The sequence below is a fragment of the Leguminivora glycinivorella genome, chromosome 2, assembly GCF_023078275.1.
Source record: "Leguminivora glycinivorella isolate SPB_JAAS2020 chromosome 2, LegGlyc_1.1, whole genome shotgun sequence".
In the NCBI taxonomy this organism is placed as follows: domain Eukaryota; kingdom Metazoa; phylum Arthropoda; class Insecta; order Lepidoptera; family Tortricidae; genus Leguminivora; species Leguminivora glycinivorella.
In genome coordinates, this window is record NC_062972.1 from 32,004,964 (window position 1) to 32,027,586 (window position 22,623).

General features: G+C 39.0%; 1 protein-coding gene across 1 annotated transcript; it reads right to left on the bottom strand.

Annotated features, from left to right (window-relative positions):
- Positions 1-251: 251 nt before the first annotated feature.
- On the bottom strand, positions 252-19,955 carry LOC125234519 (probable endochitinase). The gene is made up of 15 exons (XM_048140789.1): positions 19,921-19,955; positions 18,701-18,801; positions 16,754-17,019; positions 15,430-15,569; positions 14,046-14,197; positions 10,931-11,321; positions 10,868-10,894; positions 10,586-10,618; positions 7,445-7,627; positions 6,426-6,526; positions 3,933-4,198; positions 2,907-3,046; positions 1,527-1,681; positions 617-1,025; positions 252-367 (listed from the first exon to the last, which is right to left on the bottom strand). The coding sequence occupies exons 3-15, from the start codon at positions 17,017-17,019 to the stop codon at positions 267-269; spliced, it is 2,364 nt and encodes a 787-aa protein (XP_047996746.1). The 5' UTR covers positions 18,701-18,801; positions 19,921-19,955; the 3' UTR covers positions 252-266.
- Between the last annotated feature and the right edge of the window lie 2,668 nt (positions 19,956-22,623).

Consider the following 22,623-nt stretch of genomic DNA (forward strand, 5'->3'; position numbering starts at 1 on the left):
TAGGAAATGCAGTGTATTTTGAACAATAAATACTGTAAGTAAAGTAACTGTAAAGTAATCAATAGTTACCATCTTTATTTAAGTATATTGTTTGTAACGGTTTGTATAAATTACCGGTTTGCCTCCTAGAACAACCAAGCCCTAAGTTCCCTGCCATTTTGGTAATGGAGAAGAGGGCTCCGATATATTTAGGAAGGCCCCTGGAAATTCAATGAAGATTTTATGTGTAGAGGACACAGTTCAGATAAGAAAGCACATCAAATATTTTATGTTGTGTACAGTACATATTTAATGACGAAGAAGGTGGAACAATCGTCAGGGTTGGGTATTGGACCTTCTTTAGTGCATAGTGCTGAGGGTGCTGATGCTGCAATAAAAAAATGAATGATTAGAATACACACATACAAGCTGCAGAAATGACTGACCCCCACCGCGTTGATTGTTTTGCTAAAACCCGAAGGGTTGTTCTTGTTAGACAGGACCCCATAAACTTTTGTCAAAAGGCATACATTATTTGTATCCGTATGTAACAATTGAATGTATTATCATGAATTAAATCAATCAAACAGTTCAGAAAGACAGAAATGTATAAAATAGGATACCAATTTTGACTTACTTGTTGTTGTCGTAGGTTTTACAGTAGACGTCGTTGTAGTACTAGTAGTAGTAGTAACAGTAGTTGGGTGTGTAGGGGCCGCAGTACTTGTAGTAGTAGGACGTTTAGTTGTTGTAGTGGTACTAGGAGTAGTAGTAGATGTAGTAGTAGTAGTACTAGATCCAGCTAAAGCTGAGTTAATAGCCCTTAATAAAGCAAAGTCCTCTCCACACTTCCCGTGGAAGTCATCAGTTTCGATACTCCAAACCATGGCACCGGCGATGCCGAGATTCATGGCATATTCGACCTTCTTGGCTATGGAATTGGGATCATCGTAGGATACCCAGTTTTTGTCTTGGATGGCATATGGCACTTGAGCTATGGAATCGTATAGGACGTCCCAGGTTTCCGTGTTTAGTTTGGTGCAGAACTGAAAAACAATACGAGGTTTATTTAAGGGATCTTTATCTCAGACTTTTGTTAGTGCTGTTGTAAGCTCTAAGGTCATTTATTGTATGTAGGTATAAAATTCTGATATTAGTTTTTTACCCAAAGACAACAACAACAACAACATACAATCACGCCTGTATCCCATGAAGGGGTAGGCAGAGCACATGAAACTACTCAAGTTTCAGTGCCACTCTTGGCAAATAAGGGGTCGATAGAAAACGAAAGTGTAACATTGCAGTGACAGGTTGCCAGCCTCTCGCCTACGCCACACTTTAACCCATATCCCACAGTCGCCTTCTACAACACCCACGGGAAGAAAGGGGGTGGTGAAATTCTTAACCCGTCACCACACGGGCGATACCCAAAGACGTGTCCCGATTTTTTAGCTTTACTGACTTCAAATTACCCACCTGTCTATCAATGTGTTTGCATCGCATTTTTACCTTAGTAAGACAAAAGTATTGTACGCCTACCAACTCACCTCGTTGTATCCAACAAAGCCTTTTGTAGCAGTATATTGTCCAGCGAACCCAACCCCACTTGATGGAGCCCCTACCCCATTGTTATTCGCATCGGTCAAGTTGAAAGTCCTGCCGTAGAAAGGTATGCCCATTACAACCTTTTCTGGGGGACAGCCTGAAACCAAAATACTTTTAGAGGAACATGATCTGAAAACTGTGTCTATCAAGTTGCTTTAAACTCCATAATGTACAGTACATTGTACAGCAAGAAATCTTCCCTTTCATCAATTTTAACGAAGTATTGCGCCTATATGTATACACATCAGTGGCGGCTGGTGAAAATTTCTGCTAGGCAACACCAGAGTAAATAGAAACCTACCATAACATTAGGTACTAGTAATCAATTTTAGGCAAGCCGGTGGGAATCAGCTTGTATGGACCAGCCGCTGCTGGTACACATAGCCCACACAGAGGGTCTATATTCAAAACAGAATTGAAGGAGCAAAATTTCTTATTATACGACTGTGCAGTGCTTGGATATACCTACCTACTCGTAGCACATCTACAGCAACGGATGTCCTAACTGTCCTAAGTATGGAACCTTTGTTAGGATTAAAAAAGACTTTGATTGTCGTTTGTTTCCTTTCTTTTAGTGAATATTTTAAATATATGACTTTGACTCATGGAGATCATATACATCTCTAAGGAGAACTAGATTAAGTAGATATACATTTTATTTTTAGTTGTGACATTTAGAGTCATTTGCACCTCTAAAGTAATTTAAGACTTTTTTTTTGTATTTGTACTTTTTATATTAAAATTTAGTGTAGTTCTTGGTTGTAATTCGACATTTAGAGACCTTCTACATCTCTAATTAATTGTATAGAGTTAACTTTAGTTAGAACTTAGAATCAGTATATAATAGTATCAATTAAAACCGAAATAAATTACACAGTCATATGAAAGAAAAAGTGACTAAGTCCTCTGGTGCCTGAGGCTGGAATATTTTCAATAGATTATAATTTAACTTGTGTTCATTGGAATAATAGTATCAATTGTAATTTCAACTCAATTTTAAATATTTTTAATACATATGTACATGTGACGTGTAAAAGTGCCCCTGTGGCCTATTTGCTGAATAAATTATTTTGATTTTGATTTTGATTTTGTTTCTGATTTATAATAAGCGTATTGCTTTAATAACAATAGTTCCCATATTGAACCTCAAAGAAACCACAAGTAATATTTATTTTTCTTCAACCTAGCGTTTTCCCGGCCTACGTCAGGGTCCCCTTTCCTGCTCAATCTTCTCCACTTTGCCCGGTCTTCGGCATCCTGAGGTGTGATATTGTTCTCTTGCTTGATAACATTAAAGAAAATTAACATATAGCTAAGGTTACCTTGTGAGAGCCAATAGTTCAAAGCGGCATCCACAGCGTAGATCCTACCCTGATCTACGTGGAGGGGAGCGTTGTGGCCGGTGGTCGAATCCCAGGCGCCATACATGTCGTATGTCATGATGTTTACGAGGTCCACGTACCTGTTGACAGATAATTATTTCCTGTAGATTTTGAAATTAAAGTAGGTACCTAAATGCGGGATGTTACTCCGTCAGAACTCGAACCTGTTGATAGTTGAAGGGATGGAGATTAACATAGGCTACTTTTTGTCTCTTTCTAACGCGAACGAAGCCGCGGGCAAAAGCTAGTTATGTCAGATTTTTAAAACACCTGAAATACACACTAATGAGAATTGTGAAAATGTTGAATAAAACAGTCTTCGAAGTCTGGAATGAAAGTTTCTAGAAGATACTTAACTGAAACATTCAGATACAAAATCGAGGTATATTTGTTGAAAGTTGTTTAGACAAAGTGTATAATCTCTCTGTGACGTGTTTTTATGTTACAGCAAAAGGAAAGGGATAAGCCGCTGTTAGTTATATCTTGTTCCGCGCCTCGAGCTTCTTATAAGCCCTTGTAACATTTACATAAGAACTTGGCCCTAAACAAAGAGTGTCTCTTTAAATGTTTATTTGGAAGCTTGGCTTGTGTATAAACACCTACGAGTTGGGATAAAATAATAGCACATGACATAACTAAATCTGTAGTACTGGTTTGTAAACAAACAGATATTTAAAAAGAATTTGGTAAAGTTAAAAAAATGGCCTCGATAACAATACAATAATATCAAATCAGAAGAAGAAAACCGTAAGTATAAACGGATGGAATTGAACTATTGAATTATTTAAGAATATATACATATTAGTAAATTGTACAACGAATACCGTAAGAACTGCAGTAAAAGATGATATTGATCAAACGCATTTGAATAATGAGATCACGAGGAAATGGAAGAAACATACAACTCTGGTGCAAGCGAAAAATGACGATGAATTATGTTTTATTTCAGTTTAAAGAAAGTCTTACTTGGCCACATTAGGGACATCATAAGACAGCGACGCACTCGACTCCACAGCGGCAACAGCAACAGTAATCAACAGTCCATGTTTATCGAACTCTTCCCTCAATTCCTTCAGTAATAAAGAGAAGTTGTTCACGTCAGCAACTCCATGAGTACTGTCCCGTTGGTTGGGGTACTCCCAATCTATATCTAAGCCGTCGAAACCGTAGGTCAGGACCATATCTCTGGCGGTGGTGATGAAGGTCTTGCGCAGGGTAGCGGAGGCTGCCATCTGTTGAGAAATTTCGAAAACTGAGTGTTTAAATGAAAGCTAAGAAATTGAGAAAAGACATCATAAGGTACCTTACCTTTGATGGCAACTTTACCTTCCTTGGTAAGTGTCTTCCAAACAGGCAATATTTTCACTGCAATATTATGTGGCCGGCAAATATTGCTGCCTCTTCTAACATATGAGTGAAGGAGGGACACAAATAATGGCCGGCCATATAATGACATAGACATAGAAAGGCTTTATTTAATATCACATTACAGTGTTAAAATTAAAATAAGTGGAACAAACAGCTTGATATTGAATGACGTAATGCAATGAGAATATGACCCGTTTATAGAAGCCCCTATAAGAAAGTAAAATACATAATTCTAATACCCTTTTTTTTTAATCTGTGACTTCTGAGTCCAGTTGCCGCGAATGATACGGTCGGCTGAATTCAATTAATCCGATTTTTATTCGTATGCATAGATATTAATAAATCTGTTTGTATTAATGAAATTTGTGAAATCATCGTTTTAATTGAAGTAAACTTTAAAGTATAATAAAAATCAAATTATATAAGAAACTAAGACTAAACTAGCTAATGTCTACTTGAGGCATTGTACAAAGGATACTGGCGACATTTCCTCGCTTTATCGCAATGCTGATACATTGTGCGAGGAAGTCGCCAGCTCTTCGGTCAAAATACATATAATACCCGTGAGTGACTTTAAACTTTTACTCAAACTTCCTTCCCTGACTCGAATCGTTTTCTAGCGTCATCGTCGTAATTTTGGATATAACAAAAGATTACAAGTGTTCACACAACACAACATATATACGTTTACCCAAGTACTCGTTCGAAGACCGGTTGACGACACATGACGTCACACACATACGTCACGGCTCCCCGCGCCGCGTACCTACATTAGACTGCACCTTACAGCCGAAGCGGCTACACATATATCTGTATAAATTTATCGAAATTACCTAAACTACTTGTACCTAGTTATTAAGTTAATAAAAAGAAGATAGTGCTATCCTGGAGTTCTTCATTCTTCATAAGAAGACCTTATATTGAGGAGTACACCGAACAACAAGAATGCACGTATTCGCCCCGTTTCCGAATTGCGGTTTCGTTAGCTGCAACCACACTGCTCGTTGTTAACAACGGCTCAAATTCAGGAGCTTGCATATAAGTAAGGTTTTGGCCTCGAAATAATCGCCGGTCTTCAGTGTAAGCCATAGCATTGCGAGCATATGCGATTTTGCGTTGAATGAAATCGATTGACAGAATGTAGGAATGAATGACAATGCATTTGTCCCGTAAAACAATTGAATACTAGTACGGTAATTATATAGTCAAATGTAAAATATTGTGTTACCGACGCATTATGTACAACACGTATGCGTATCGCTTAAACGGCTTCAAAATATTTATAATTATATATTGTTAAATACATACATACATACATACAATCACGCCTGTATCCCATAAAGGGGTAGGCAGAACACATGAAACTACTAAAGCTTCAGTGCCACCCTTGGCAAATAAAGCTAGGAACATACTACGCGGACGTCCGTCGTAAATCGACCGCGACCGCGACCGATCAGTGTGCACGGAACAAAACATCCAGCGAGCCAGATTTGGATCGGACGTCCATGCGCTCAAGGCCGCGTCCACGTCCGTCGACCGATAGTTTGCACGGTTATGTGTATTTCCATTGTCCAGATCCCCGTCCGCGGTCGATTTACGACGGACGTCCGCGTAGTATGTTCCTAGCTTAAGGGGTTGAAAGAAAACGAAACTGTGACATTGCAGTGACAGGTTGCCAGCCTCTCGCCTACGCCACAATTTAACTTATTGTTAAATAACTATAAATAATCTTAAGCAAAGTTTAAAAGGTATACCTACATGTTAAAATTTAGAACCACTATTTTAATAAGACATCAAAACTAAATTCAAATATGTTTGCTATAAATGAAACACAAAAGGACACGATACGAGATCAAAATACCTAGCAGAAAACCGCAGACAAAGACGTATTCGTGTTTAAGAGAAAAGGGACGACCGCCCCGTAACCAGTTTCTCATACAAAGGTAGTCCTGATTTTCTTCCCTGTTTCACAATTTAATTTTAATGTGTGCAAAAATATTTTCCACGATGAAATAGGTAGAATAAACAGGACTACGTTTCTATGAGGAATTTGCGTCTTCTATCCTCAACAAGAAACATCAAAATACTTACCGTGGAGTAGTTTGCAGATCCCTGATTCCAGCCCCCGACGGACAGAATAGTTTTCAACTGGTTGTTCTGTTGCTTCAATGCGTTGAATTTCTTGAAATTGTCTGAAACATGAAATACGATGTACAGTGAGCTGTGAAATTGCATGAAGACATTATGAATTTATAGATAAATTCTCCATGTACTTTTGAAAGAAAGAAAAGACATTTATTCAGTACAGCACACATACACAGGACAAAATGGTGAAAAAAAAAAGAAACTAATAATAAAAACAAATACACAAAAATATCCTAAGAAAATTACAGCTCACTGTACAGTTAACATCAAAAGTAGCGGATGTAATAACGTGTTAGAAGAAACTACAATTCTGTAACGCATAAACAAAAGCAGATTAGTGTCTATACGTAGAAATAATAATTCCCCTTATCTATTTCTGAACACGAACTGTACAGATTTATTTATATTTTGAAAAGTTTAGGTGTAAACGAGATAGGCGCAGAACCGGCAATTTTTTCATAAGCAGACACTTATTGTTACAGTAGATGATTTAGGTAGTATTTAGTAGTCTACCCAGTCCATAGTTATAAGATGATGACGATCAGAGTACAGAGGACGTAAGTATTGAAAGTCAGACATACAGAATTCTCCAACACTTTGATAAACCAGTGTAGTGTCCAATGCCTTACATCATAAGGATCTTACCAAGTCCATGGTTATCTGCCAGATCAATATGAGGATCGAGCAAGACAAATCCTATCGTAATGGAATCCATCAAGAATTGTCCGGAACTTGAAAAAAAAAAACAGTGTAGTGTCCGACGCCTTAGGTACATCATTAGGATCTTACCAAGTCCATGATCATCAGCTAGATCGAGATACGAGTCGAGCGAGACAACAGTCTCATCATCATGGAATCAATGAAGAATAGTCCAACACTTAGATAAAATAGTCTAGTGTCATTGGGCACACAATACATTGGACTAGGCATTGGTATTGTATTGCATCATGTATTGTGGATCTTACCACGTCCTTGGTTATCAGGCAAGTCCAGATACGGATCGAGCGAGATAACAGTCCCATCGTCATGGATCCCGACGAAGGTGTAAACGAGATGGGTGCAGAGTGAAGCGTTGATGTCGGAGACGGAGAATTTGCCGTCGCCAGAGCGGTAGGTGGCCCATGTGCCGTAGTAGCAGACTACGACTTCTGTGAACAAAAATAATTCCTTTCTTAATTTAAATATTTTTTTTTTGTTTTTGTCGAACTAGACCAACAATGAGATGGCGAAAAGACCAGGGTACGTAGCCGAATGGCACAAACGCTCACGAAACGAAACGCTCGTAGATATCTATCTCTATCGCTCTTGCATATTGGCGCGACAGAGCCAGACTACCTTTCGCGGCGTTTCGTTTTCGTTTCGCTTCGCAGAAATGCCATTCGGCTACGGCACCTGGAGTCATCTTGTGGTGACAGGCGGGAGCGTGCACAAAACCGTGACGAGTGGCGGACCACTGTCGGGCATAGGCCTCTCTTCCTTTGATAGAACCTAGGCTATTAAAAAATTCTTCATCTTGTACCATATTGCCGCTACTCATCAGAGCCAACTTGGAAATTGAAACCAGGAATTGGCGTTTAAGAAGTATAACGCTTTTTTGCACATTGTATATTTCCTCAGTCATCCGTTGACCACGAACGCTGTAAAGTGTTCGAAACGTCGGGATGAATTGTGAATTTATTATACGCGATACAATCCGTTTTCATAGTTTTATTTCATAAGTAAAACGCTCTAAGAGTATATTTTGTTGTTTCCTATCATAAACCCAAATATCTGGGCGACCGAGCTTCGCTCGGTTCTATTTTAATATATCACGTCTTTAGATAAAAAAAAAACTCTTATAAATACAAAAACAAAAAAAAAGACAAAAAACAAAAACTTAATTTCTGGCCGGGATTCGAAACCCTGACACCTACGATCTATCTGCGTACATTAGACCGACCTCGTACGACTGAGCTAAGCGGAATCGATGCGCGCGCGGCGAAATTAAGGACCATATTTTACGTTTACAAACGCGAAAGAAAAACTCATGAAAACTCGAAAATTCGCGTTTTCCGGGATCTAAGGCTACGCTAGATCGATTTTTCACCCCCGAAAACCCCCACATAACAAATTTCAGCGAAATCGTTAGAGCGGTTTCCGAGATCGTCGGTATATATAAATAAATAAATAAATAAATAAATATACAAGAATTGCTCGTTTAAAAGTATAAGATATAAACGATTTTCTCAAGTTGGTAAAGCGCTATATGTACACGTATTAGGCTGAGAAGTTTCAACCAGATTTTATTACTTTAAAATTAAAATTTTCACTAAGCTCCAAAGCATTTTCCGCAGACATTTTTGCTTGAAAACACCCATTTAAAATGAACACGGAAGCACAATCAATGCCAAACATCTCCCCTTTAATAATCGAATGAGCTTGACCAACGGCCACATTTCATTCACCCTCCAGTAGGCCAGAGACGGGCTCAATGTACCGAATTATACAACCGATCTAAATTGAGATATGATTTATGATGTGGCGAGATGGTGACCGGGTACAGCACATACAGTAGGCTAACTTATTTTAAGTACAATTTTAACATGTATGTCTTCACAAATAAAAAGATTCTGATTCCTGATTCCACCCACTTCCTGATACAAAAGTGGCTAACATTTTAGTATCACGGAAAAGAAGATAATTAATGTCGACCGTAGTAATTATTTTTGTCAAACTGCCGACATTTTTTCTAGGCAGTTACATGCATCATGATCATTGTCTAGTGAAACCAATCGTGAGTCACTTAAAAATCTGCACCCAGTAGGCTCGTGTTAGGGCTCAATGTAGAGACATATATGTACATAAATAATACAACCCATCTAAAGTGAGTGGCAACAATGTGACCACTGCGGCATACAGTAGGCAAGCTACTTTAGTAAGTACTAAACTGGCCCAGTAACAATACTAAAATCTTAATAGGTTATTGACCTAATATCCTAAGTCTGACATTATAAAATTACCTTTTTAACCCCCGACGCAAAAACGACGGGGTGTTATAAGTTTGACGTGTCTGTCTGTATGTATGTCTGTCTGTCTGTCTGTGTGTATGTCTGTCTATCTGTGTTTGTGTCTGTCTGTGGCATGTGGCATCGTAGCTCCCGAACGGATGAACCGATTTAGATTTAGTTTTTTTGTCTGAAAGCTGAGTTAGTCAGGAGTGTTCTTAGCCATGTTTCATGAAAATCGGTCACTATGTCGCGGTCGGGGGTTTTTCAAAATTTTTATTTTGTGGTTAGGTTATAAAGTGTAATACCTAATCCTCACTGTATGGAACTTTGGTCTAAAATAAAGATATTTTTTATAGCATAATTACGTCTAAAATAATAATAATATTATTCATTTATTTAGATACTAGCGTTTGCCCGCGGCTACGCTCGCGTTAGAAAGAGACAAAAAGTAGCCTATGTCACTTTCCATCCCTTCAACTATCTCCACTTAAAAAATCACGTCAATTCGTCGCTCCGTTTTTTCGTGAAAGACGGACAAACAAACAGACACACACTTTCCCATTTATAATATTAGTATGGATTTATTACCTACACGTGCACGTTTTGTAGTCTTGTATTTATAGTATTTAACCTATCTATATAGTCAATAAACAAAGTACTTTAGTTTTATTGCGGGCACTTCAACTCAAAGACGTCATTAAAACTGAAAGTGGAAAATCTTTCTATTGCTACATCATTATGAATCACAAATGAATGCGTTTCAGATTAACTATTGCATTATCTGTTAGGAAATGCAGTGTATTTTGAACAATAAATACTGTAAGTAAAGTAACTGTAAAGTAATCAATAGTTACCATCTTTATTTAAGTATATTGTTTGTAACGGTTTGTATAAATTACCGGTTTGCCTCCTAGAACAACCAAGCCCTAAGTTCCCTGCCATTTTGGTAATGGAGAAGAGGGCTCCGATATATTTAGGAAGGCCCCTGGAAATTCAATGAAGATTTTATGTGTAGAGGACACAGTTCAGATAAGAAAGCACATCAAATATTTTATGTTGTGTACAGTACATATTTAATGACGAAGAAGGTGGAACAATCGTCAGGGTTGGGTATTGGACCTTCTTTAGTGCATAGTGCTGAGGGTGCTGATGCTGCAATAAAAAAATGAATGATTAGAATACACACATACAAGCTGCAGAAATGACTGACCCCCACCGCGTTGATTGTTTTGCTAAAACCCGAAGGGTTGTTCTTGTTAGACAGGACCCCATAAGCTTTTGTCAAAAGGCATACATTATTTGTATCCGTATGTAACAATTGAATGTATTATCATGAATTAAATCAATCAAACAGTTCAGAAAGACAGAAATGTATAAAATAGGATACCAATTTTGACTTACTTGTTGTTGTCGTAGGTTTTACAGTAGACGTCATTGTAGTACTAGTAGTAGTAGTAACAGTAGTTGGGTGTGTAGGGGCCGCAGTACTTGTAGTAGTAGGACGCGTCCGTTTAGTTGTTGTAGTGGTACTAGGAGTAGTAGTAGGACGTTTAGTTGTTGTAGTGGTACTAGGAGTAGTAGTAGATGTAGTAGTAGTAGTACTAGATCCAGCTAAAGCTGAGTTAATAGCCCTTAATAAAGCAAAGTTCTCTCCACACTTCCCGTGGAAGTCATCAGTTTCGATACTCCAAACCCCGGCACCGGCGATGCCGAGATTCATGGCATATTCGACCTTCTTGGCTATGGAATTGGGATCATCGTAGGATACCCAGTTTTTGTCTTGGATGGCATATGGCACTTGAGCTATGGAATCGTAAAGGACGTCCCAGGTTTCCGTGTTTAGTTTGGTGCAGAACTGAAAAACAATACGAGGTTTATTTAAGGGATCTTTATCTCAGACTTTTGTTAGTGCTGATGTAAGCTCTAAGGTCATTTATTGTATGTAGGTATAAAATTCTGATATTAGTTTTTAACCCAAAGACAACAACAACAACAACATACAATCACGCCTGTATCCGATGAAGGGGTAGGCAGAGCACATGAAACTACTCAAGTTTCAGTGCCACTCTTGGCAAATAAGGGGTCGATAGAAAACGAAAGTGTAACATTGCAGTGACAGGTTGCCAGCCTCTCGCCTACGCCACACTTTAATAATAATAATAATAATAAAAATGCCTCATTCATGGCTGAGAAGGGTATTGGAGCTGTATAAACTTGATGCAGCTTTAATATCCTTCCTGGCTGCATGTATGAGGCAGTGGACCACAGTCCTTCGTCAACCAGGAGGCAGGGATGGCCCCCCTGGCCCGCAGGACTTCATAAGGATTGAGCGAGGAATATTCCAGGGTGACAGTTTGAGTCCATTATGGTTCTGCCTAGCTCTGAATCCCCTCAGCTCGCTGCTGAAGGATTCTGGGCTAGGTTGCCGGCTTCGGAGAGAGGGTGAAGTCATCTCTCACCTTCTGTACATGGACGATCTCAAACTATTTGCACCGAACACCCAAGACCTGATGGTGCTATTGAAAACCACAGAAGTTTTCAGTACCGCCATCAGAATGGAGTTTGGTGTCGATAAGTGTGCGGTCATGCATGTGCAGCGGGGGGAGGTTGTAAATTCAGAAAATTTACAACTTTCTGAGACGATGTCGTTCAGATCTATCTCTGAATCAGAAACCTATAAGTACCTTGGTATGTCACAGTCGTTGGGTATTGAGGATGTTGGCATTAGACGGTCGGTGAAGGAGCGCTTTTTCAGTCGGCTGACAAAAGTCCTTAACAGTCTTTTGTCAGGAGGCAACAAAGTGCGCGCCTTTAACGCCTGGGTAATGCCTCTACTCATATACTCCTTTGGCATACTACGGTGGACCCAGACTGAGCTGGACACCCTGGATCGGAGGGTCCGCTCACTGCTTACCACACACCGTATGTTACACCCGCGCTCGTCTGTTATGAGATTGTACATCCCACGGAAGTGCGGAGGTCGAGGCTTCCTAAACGCCAAAGATCTCCACAACCGTGAGGTGTACAATCTCAGGAATTACTTCCTTAACAACGAGTGCGGGATGCATCGTGATGTGGTGGCAGTGGACGGAAACCTCACGCCGCTCTCCTTGGCGAAAGAGAACTGGCGCAAACCTGTGGTACTAAGTACTGCGGACCGCAAGGCGGTATGGGAGAGCAAGCAGCTACACGGGCGGTTCTACAAGGCCCTCACGGGACCCGATGTAGATCTGCTCGCATCGGTGAACTGGTTACGATTCGGGGACCTCTTCGGAGAAACCGAGGGTTTTGCCTGTGCAATTGCGGACGAAGTTATGATGACGAACAACTACCGGAAATATATCCTGAAGGACGGTACGGTCGACATTTGTCGGGCATGCCGCCGTCCCGGAGAGTCACTCAGGCATATTATTTCCGGTTGTTCTCATCTTGCTAACGGCGAGTACTTACACAGACATAATCTCGTAGCCAGGATTATTCACCAGCAACTTGCTCTTCAATACGGCCTTGTGGACCGCGAAGTACCGTACTACAAGTACTTACCTGCGCCAGTTCTCGAAAATGGTCGTGCCACGCTCTATTGGGATCGATCTATTATCACTGACAGGACTATTGTAGCCAATAAACCTGACATTGTGATAATAGATCGACTGCAACGCCGGGCAGTGCTCGTTGACATCACCATCCCCCATGATGAGAATCTCGTGAAAGCCGAGAAGGACAAGTCCAGTAAGTACCTAGACTTGGCTCACGAGATAACCGCCATGTGGGATGTTGAATCAACGATCATTGTTCCGCTAGTCGTTTCAGCGAACGGTCTCATAGCGAAGAGTCTCGACCAACATCTTAAGAGACTCTCGCTAGGTGGCTGGATCAAGGGCCAGATGCAGAAGGCGGTGATCTTGGACACAGCACGGATAGTTCGACGGTTCCTCTCTCTGCAGCCCTAACCACCGGCAGCTTGGGCCCTGCCCCGCTGCTGGCGGCACCCTAGGTTAGGTTTTTTATAATGTGTTTATATGTGTTTTATATTGTTTTGTATGTGTTTTTGTATTTTACTTTTATATTCATATTATAAACAGCCTAGCCTAAGAAAGAAAATAAATAAAGAGTATAATAATAATAAAGACGTTTATTCAAAAGTTTGAACACAGGTACATTATAAAAGTACACAGGCATGCTTACAAACTAATTGAAAAGGTAGGTGGCTCAGCTAATGTCTGTGCCAGAGGGCCTCGAGGCGCAGCGGCCACAAGGACTGCCAGCAACGGACGCTGTTATTCTGCCACCACCAGATTAATAGCTAGCTAACTAATAACTAACAGTAAAAACATTAACGCCATTTCGGACAGGATAGCATAAACTGAACTTTAACCCATATCCCACAGTCGCCTTCTACGATACCCACGGGAAGAAAGGGGGTGGTGAAATTCTTAACACGTCACCACACGGGCGATACCCAAAGACGTGTCCCGATTTTTTAGCTTTACTGACTTCAAATTACCCACCTGTCTATCAATGTGTTTGCATCGCATTTTTACCTTAGTAAGACAAAAGTATTGTACGCCTACCAACTCACCTCGTTGTATCCAACAAAGCCTTTTGTTGTATATTGTCCAGCGAACCCAACCCCACTTGATGGAGCCCCTACCCCATTGTTATTCGCATCGGTCAAGTTGAAAGTCCTACCGTAGAAAGGTATGCCCATTACAACCTTTTCTGGGGGACAGCCTGAAACCAAAATACTTTTAGAGGAACATGATCTGAAAACTGTGTCTATCAAGTTGCTATAAACTCCATAATGTACAGTACATTGTACAGCAAGAAATCTTCCCTTTCATCAATTTTAACGAAGTATTGCGCCTATATGTATACACATCAGTGGCGGCTGGTGAAAATTTCTGCTAGGCAACACCAGAGTAAATAGAAACCTACCTTAACATTAGGTACTTTACTAGTAATCAATTTTAGGCAAGCCGGTGGGAATCGGCTTATATGGACCAGCCGCTGCTGGTACATATAGCCCACACAGAGGGTCTATATTCGGAACAGAATTGAAGGAGCAAAATTTCTTATTATACGACTGTGCAGTGCTTGGATATACCTACCTACTCGTAGCACATCTACAGAAACGGATGTCCTAACTGTCCTAAGTATGGAACCTTTGTTAGGATTAAAAAAGACTTTGATTGTCGTTTGTTTCCTTTCTTTTAGTAAATATTTTAAATATATGATTTTGACTCATGGAGATCATATACATCTCTAAGGAGAATTAGATTAAGTAGATATACATTTTATTTTTAGTTGTGACATTTAGAGTCATTTGCACCTCTAAAGTAATTTAAGACTTATTTTTTGTATTTGTACTTTTTATATTAAAATTTAGTGTAGTTCTTGGTTGTAATTCGACATTTAGAGACCTTCTACATCTCTAATTAATTGTATAGAGTTAACTTTAGTTAGAACTTAGAATCAGTATATAATAGTATCAATTAAAACCGAAATAAATTACACAGTCATATGAAAGAAAAAGTGACTAAGTCCTCTGGTGCCTGAGGCTGGAATATTTTCAATAGATTATAATTTAACTTGTGTTCATTGGAATAATAGTATCAATTGTAATTTCAACTCAATTTTAAATATTTTTTTAATACATATGTCCATGTGACGTGTAAAAGTGCCCCTGTGGCCTATTTGCTGAATAAATTATTTTGATTTTGATTTTGATTTTGTTTCTGATTTATAATAAGCGTATTGCTTTAATAACAATAGTTCCCATATTGAACCTCAAAGAAACCACAAGTAATATTTCTTTTTCTTCAACCTAGCGTTTTTCCGGCCTACGTCAGGGTCCCCTTTCCTGCTCAATCTTCTCCACTTTGCCCGGTCTTCGGCATCCTGAGGTGTGATATTGTTCTCTTGCTTGATAACATTAAAGAAAATTAACATATAGCTAAGGTTACCTTGTGAGAGCCAATAGTTCAAAGCGGCATCCACAGCGTAGATCCTACCCTGATCTACGTGGAGGGGAGCGTTGTGGCCGGTGATCGAATCCCAGGCGCCATACATGTCGTATGTCATGATGTTTACGAGGTCCACGTACCTGTTGACAGATAATTATTTCCTGTAGATTTTGAAATTAAAGTAGGTACCTAAATGCGGGATGTTACTCCGTCAGAACTCGAACCTGTGACCCTTGGAATACAAGGGAGGTTATTTTAAATTCATTCTTCGTTTAAATTAAAAATTTGTAATGTCTCTCGTAAACGTTTCTGCTTGATCGAAAATCAGTGTCCTGTACGTTAGGTACATCAATTAGCAGCAATGTGCCAAAGAGATTATACACAATGTGCCCATAAATTTTCTCGATATTTTTTTAAATCTTACAATCCATACTAATATTACAAATGGAAAAGTGTGTGTGTCTGTTTGTTTGTCCGCCTTTCACGGCAAAACGGAGCGACGAATCGACGTGATTTTTTAGGTGGAGATAGTTGAAGGGATGGAGAGTAACATAGGCTACTTTTTGTCTCTTTCTAACGCGAACGAAGCCGCGGGCAAAAGCTAGTTATGTCAGATTTTTAAAACACCTGAAATACACACTAATGAGAATTGTGAAAATGTTGAATAAAACAGTCTTCGAAGTCTGGAATGAGAAGTTTCTAGAAGATACTTAACTGAAACATTCAGATACAAAATCGAGGTATATTTGTTGAAAGTTGTTTAGACAAAGTGTATAATCTCTCTGTGACGTGTTTTTATGTTACAGCAAAAGGAAAGGGATAAGCCGCTGTTAGTTATATCTTGTTCCGCGCCTCGAGCTTCTTATAAGCCCTTGTAACATTTACATAAGAACTTGGGCCTAAACAAAGAGTGTCTCTGTAAATGTTTATTTGGAAGCTTGGCTTGTGTATAAACACCTACGAGTTGGGATAAAATAATAGCACATGACATAACTAAATCTGTAGTACTGGTTTGTAAACAAACAGATATTTAAAAAGAATTTGGTAAAGTTAAAAAAATGGCCTCGATAACAATACAATAATATCAAATCAGAAGAAGAAAACCGTAAGTATAAACGGATGGAATTGAACTATTGAATTATTTAAGAATATATACATATTAGTAAATTGTACAACGAACACCGTAAGAACTGCAGTAAAAGATGATATTGATCAAACGCATTTGAATAATGAGATCACGAGGAAATGGAAGAAACATACAACTCTGGTGCAAGCGAAAAATGACGATGAATTATGTTTTATTTCAGTTTAAAGAAAGTCTTACTTGGCCACATTAGGGACATCATAAGACAGCGACGCACTCGACTCCACAGCGGCAACAGCAACAGTAATCAACAGTCCATGTTTATCGAACTCTTCCCTCAATTCCTTCAGTAATAAAGAGAAGTTGTTCACGTCAGCAACTCCCTGAGTACTGTCCCGTTGGTTGGGGTACTCCCAATCTATGTCTAAGCCGTCGAAACCGTAGGTCAGGACCATATCTCTGGCGGTGGTGATGAAGGTCTTGCGCAGGGTAGCGGAGGCTGCCATCTGTTGAGAAATTTCGAAAACTGAGAGTTTAAATGAAAGCTAAGAAATTGAGAAAAGACGTCAGACGGTCGGCTGAATTCAATTAATCCGATTTTTATTCGTATGCATAGTATTAATAAATCTGTTTGTATTAATGAAATTTGTGAAATCATCGTTTTAATTGAAGTAAACTTTAAAGTATAATAAAAATCAAATTATATAAGAAACTAAGACTAAACTAGCTAATGTCTACTTGAGGCATTGTACAAAGGATACTGGCGACATTTCCTCGCTTTATTGCAATGCTGATACATTGTGCGAGGAAGTCGCCAGCTCTTCGGTCAAAATACATATAATACCCGTGAGTGACTTTAAACTTTTACTCAAACTTCCTTCCCTGACTCGAATCGTTTTCTAGCGTCATCGTCGTAATTTTGGATATAACAAAAGATTACAAGTGTTCACACAACACAACATATATACGTTTACCCAAGTACTCGTTCGAAGACCGGTTAACGGCACATGACGTCACACACATACGTCACGGCTCCCCGCGCCGCGTACCTACATTAGACTGCACCTTACAGCCGAAGCGGCTACACATATATCTGTATAAATTTATCGAAATTACCTAAACTACTTGTACCTAGTTATTAAGTTAATAAAAAGAAGATAGTGCTATCCTGGAGTTCTTCATTCTTCATAAGAAGACCTTATATTGAGGAGTACACCGAACAACAAGAATGCACGTATTCGCCCCGTTTCCGAATTGCGGTTTCGTTAGCTGCAACCACACTGCTCGTTGTTAACAACGGCTCAAATTCAGGAGCTTGCATATAAGTAAGGTTTTGGCCTCGAAATAATCGCCGGTCTTCAGTGTAAGCCATAGCATTGCGAGCATATGCGATTTTGCGTTGAATGAAATCGATTGACAGAATGTAGGAATTAATGACAATGCATTTGTCCCGTAAAACAATTGAATACTAGTACGGTAATTATATAGTCAAATGTAAAATATTGTGTTACCGACGCATTATGTACAACACGTATGCGTATCGCTTAAACGGCTTCAAAATATTTATAATTATATATTGTTAAATACATACATACATACATACAATCACGCCTGTATCCCATAAAGGGGTAGGCAGAACACATGAAACTACTAAAGCTTCAGTGCCACCCTTGGCAAATAAGGGGTTGAAAGAAAACGAAACTGTGACATTGCAGTGACAGGTTGCCAGCCTCTCGCCTACGTCACAATTTAACTTATTGTTAAATAACTATAAATAATCTTAAGAAAAGTTTAAAAGGTCTACATGTTAAAATTTAGAACCACTATTTTAATAAGACATCAAAACTAAATTGAAAAAATGAAAAAAAAATGAAAAAAGTTTATTATATAAATTAACAATTCAAATATGTTTGCTATAAATGAAACACAAAATGACACGATACGAGATCAAAATACCTAGCATAAAACCGCAGACAAACACGTATTCGTGTTTAAGAGAAAAGGGACGACCGCCCCGTAACCAGTTTCTCATACAAAGGTAGTCCTGATTTTCTTCCCTGTTTCACAATTTAATTTTAATGTGTGCAAAAATATTTTCCACGATGAAATAGGTAGAATAAACAGGACTACGTTTCTATGGGGAATTTGCCGTCTCCTATCCTCAACAAGAAACATCAAAATACTTACCGTGGAGTAGTTTGCAGATCCCTGATTCCAGCCCCCGACGGCCAGAATAGTTTTCAACTGGTTGTTCTGTTGCTTCAATGCGTTGAATTTCTTGAAATTGTCTGAAACATGAAATACGATGTACAGTGAGCTGTGAAATTGCATGAAGACATTATGAATTTATAGATAAATTCTCCATGTACTTTTGAAAGAAAGAGAAGACATTTATTCAGTACAGCACACATACACAGGACAAAATTGTGAAAAAAAAAGAAACTAATAATAAAAACAAATACACAAAAATATCCTAAGAAAATTACAGCTCACTGTACAGTTAACATCAAAAGTAGCGGATGTAATAACGTGTTGGAAGAAACTACAATTCTATAAGTAACGCATAAACAAAAGCAGATTAGTGTCTATACGTAGAAATAATAATTCCCCTTATCTATTTCTGAACACGAACTGTACAGATTTATTTATTTTTAACTTCTGATTAGCAGAAACGTCTGCAATCGATGCCACTAGGCTTAGAATAAATTTAAAAGTGGAAAATGTCTGCCTTGGGTGAGACTTGCTTGGGTGGCTCAGTTGGCAGAGCGCTGGAATATTGATCCAGCTGCCGTGAGTTCAAGTCTCACCCAAGGCAGACATTTTCCACTTTTAGATTTATTTATATTTTGAGAAGTTTAGGTGTAAACGAGATAGGCGCAGAACCGGCACTTTTTTCATAAGCAGACACTTATTGTTACAAACAGTAGATTATTTAGGTAGTATTTAGTAGTCTTACCCAGTCCATAGTTATAAGATGATGACGATCAGAGTACAGAGGACGTAAGTATTGAAAGTCAGACATACAGAATTCTCCAACACTTTGATAAACCAGTGTAGTGTCCAATGCCTTACATCATAAGGATCTTACCAAGTCCATGGTTATCTGCCAGATCAATATGAGGATCGAGCAAGACAAATCCTATCGTAATGGAATCCATCAAGAATTGTCCGGAACTTGAAAAAAAAAACAGTGTAGTGTCCGACGCCTTAGGTACATCATTAGGATCTTACCAAGTCCATGATCATCAGCTAGATCGAGATACGAGTCGAGCGAGACAACAGTCTCATCATCATGGAATCAATGAAGAATAGTCCAACACTTAGATAAAATAGTCTAGTGTCATTGGGCACACAATACATTGGACTAGGCATTGGTATTGTATTGCATCATGTATTGTGGATCTTACCAAGTCCTTGGTTATCAGGCAAGTCCAGATACGGATCGAGCGAGATAACAGTCCCATCGTCATGGATCCCGACGAAGGTGTAAACGAGATGGGTGCAGAGTGAAGCGTTGATGTCGGAGACGGAGAATTTGCCGTCGCCAGAGCGGTAGGTGGCCCATGTGCCGTAGTAGCAGACTACGACTTCTGTGAACAAAAATAATTCCTATTTTAATTTAAATATTTTTTTTTTGTTTTTGTCGAACTAGACCAACAATGAGATGGCGAAAAGACCAGGGTACGTAGCCGAATGGCACAAACGCTCACGAAACGAAACGCTCGTAGATATCTATCTCTATCGCTCTTGCATATTGGCGCGACTGAGCCAGACTACCTTTCGCGGCGTTTCGTTTTCGTTTCGCTTCGCAGAAATGCCATTCGGCTACGGCACCTGGAGTCATCTTGTGGTGACAGGCGGGAGCGTGCACAAAACCGTGACGAGTGGCGGACCACTGTCGGGCATAGGCCTCTCTTCCTTTGATAGAACCTAGGCTATTAAAAAATTCTTCATCTTGTACCATATTGCCGCTACTCATCAGAGCCAACTTGGAAATTGAAACCAGGAATTGGCGTTTAAGAAGTATAACGCTTTTTTGCACATTGTATATTTCCTCAGTCATCCGTTGACCACGAACGCTGTAAAGTGTTCGAAACGTCGGGATGAATTGTGAATTTATTATACGCGATACAATCCGTTTTCATAGTTTTATTTCATAAGTAAAACGCTCTAAGAGTATATTTTGTTGTTTCCTATCATAAACCCAAATATCTGGGCGACCGAGCTTCGCTCGGTTCTATTTTAATATATCACGTCTTTAGATAAAAAAAAAAAACTCTTATAAATACAAAAACAAAAAAAAAGACAAAAAACAAAAACTTAATTTCTGGCCGGGATTCGAAACCCTGACACCTACGATCTATCTGCGTACATTAGACCGACCTCGTACGACTGAGCTAAGCGGAATCGATGCGCGCGCGGCGAAATTAAGGACCATATTTTACGTTTACAAACGCGAAAGAAAAACTCATGAAAACTCGAAAATTCGCGTTTTCCGGGATCTAAGGCTACGCTAGATCGATTTTTCACCCCGAAAACCCCCTCATAACAAATTTCAGCGAAATCGTTAGAGCGGTTTCCGAGATCGTCGGTATATATAAATAAATAAATAAATAAATAAATATACAAGAATTGCTCGTTTAAAAGTATAAGATATAAACGATTTTCTCAAGTTGGTAAAGCGCTATATGTACACGTATTAGGCTGAGAAGTTTCAACCAGATTTTGTTACTTTAAAATTAAAATTTTCACTAAGCTCCAAAGCATTTTCCGCAGACATTTTTGCTTGAAAACACCCATTTAAAATGAACACGGAAGCACAATCAATGCCAAACATCTCCCCTTTAATAATCGAATGAGCTTGACCAACGGCCACATTTCATTCACCCTCCAGTAGGCCAGAGACGGGCTCAATGTACCGAATTATACAACCGATCTAAATTGAGATATGATTTATGATGTGGCGAGATGGTGACCGAGTACAGCACATACAGTAGGCTAACTTATTTTAAGTACAATTTAACATGTATGTCTTCACAAATAAAGAGATTCTGATTCCTGATTCCACCCACTTCCTGATACAAAAGTGGCTAACATTTTAGTATCACGGAAAAGAAGATAATTAATGTCGACCGTAGTAATTATTTTTGTCAAACTGCCGACATTTTTTCTAGGCAGTTACATGCATCATGATCATTGTCTAGTGAAACCAATCGTCACTTAAAAATCTGCACCCAGTAGGCTCGTGTTAGGGCTCAATGTAGAGACATATACATAAATAATACAACCCATCTAAAGTGAGTGGCAACAATGTGACCACTGCGGCATACAGTAGGCAATCTACTTTAGTAAGTACTAAACTGGCCCAGTAACAATACTAAAATCTTAATAGGTTATTGACCTAATATCCTAAGTCTGACATTATAAAATTACCTTTTTAACCCCCGACGCAAAAACGACGGGGTGTTATAAGTTTGACGTGTCTGTCTGTATGTATGTCTGTCTGTCTGTCTGTGTGTATGTCTGTCTGTCTGTGTTTGTGTCTGTCTGTGGCATGTGGCATCGTAGCTCCCGAACGGATGAACCGATTTAGATTTAGTTTTTTTTGTCTGAAAGCTGAGTTAGTCGGGAGTGTTCTTAGCCATGTTTCATGAAAATCGGTCAACTATGTCGCGGTCGGGGGTTTTTCAAAATTTTTATTTTGTGGTTAGGTTATAAAGTGTAATACGTAATCCTCACTGTATGGAACTTTAGTCTGAAATAAAGATATTTTTTATAGCATAATTACGTCTAAAATACTGCGTTATAAGTATTAATATTGTATTATATTATTCATTTATTTAGATACTAGCGTTTGCCCGCGGCTACGCTCGCGTTAGAAAGAGACAAAAAGTAGCCTATGTCACTCTCCATCCCTTCAACTATCTCCACTTAAAAAATCACGTCAATTCGTCGCTCCGTTTTTCCGTGAAAGACGGACAAACAAACAGACACACACTTTCCCATTTATAATATTAGTATGGATTTATTACCTACACGTGCACGTCTTGTAGTCTTGTATTTATAGTATTTAACCTATCTATATAATCACTAAACAAAGTACTTTAGTT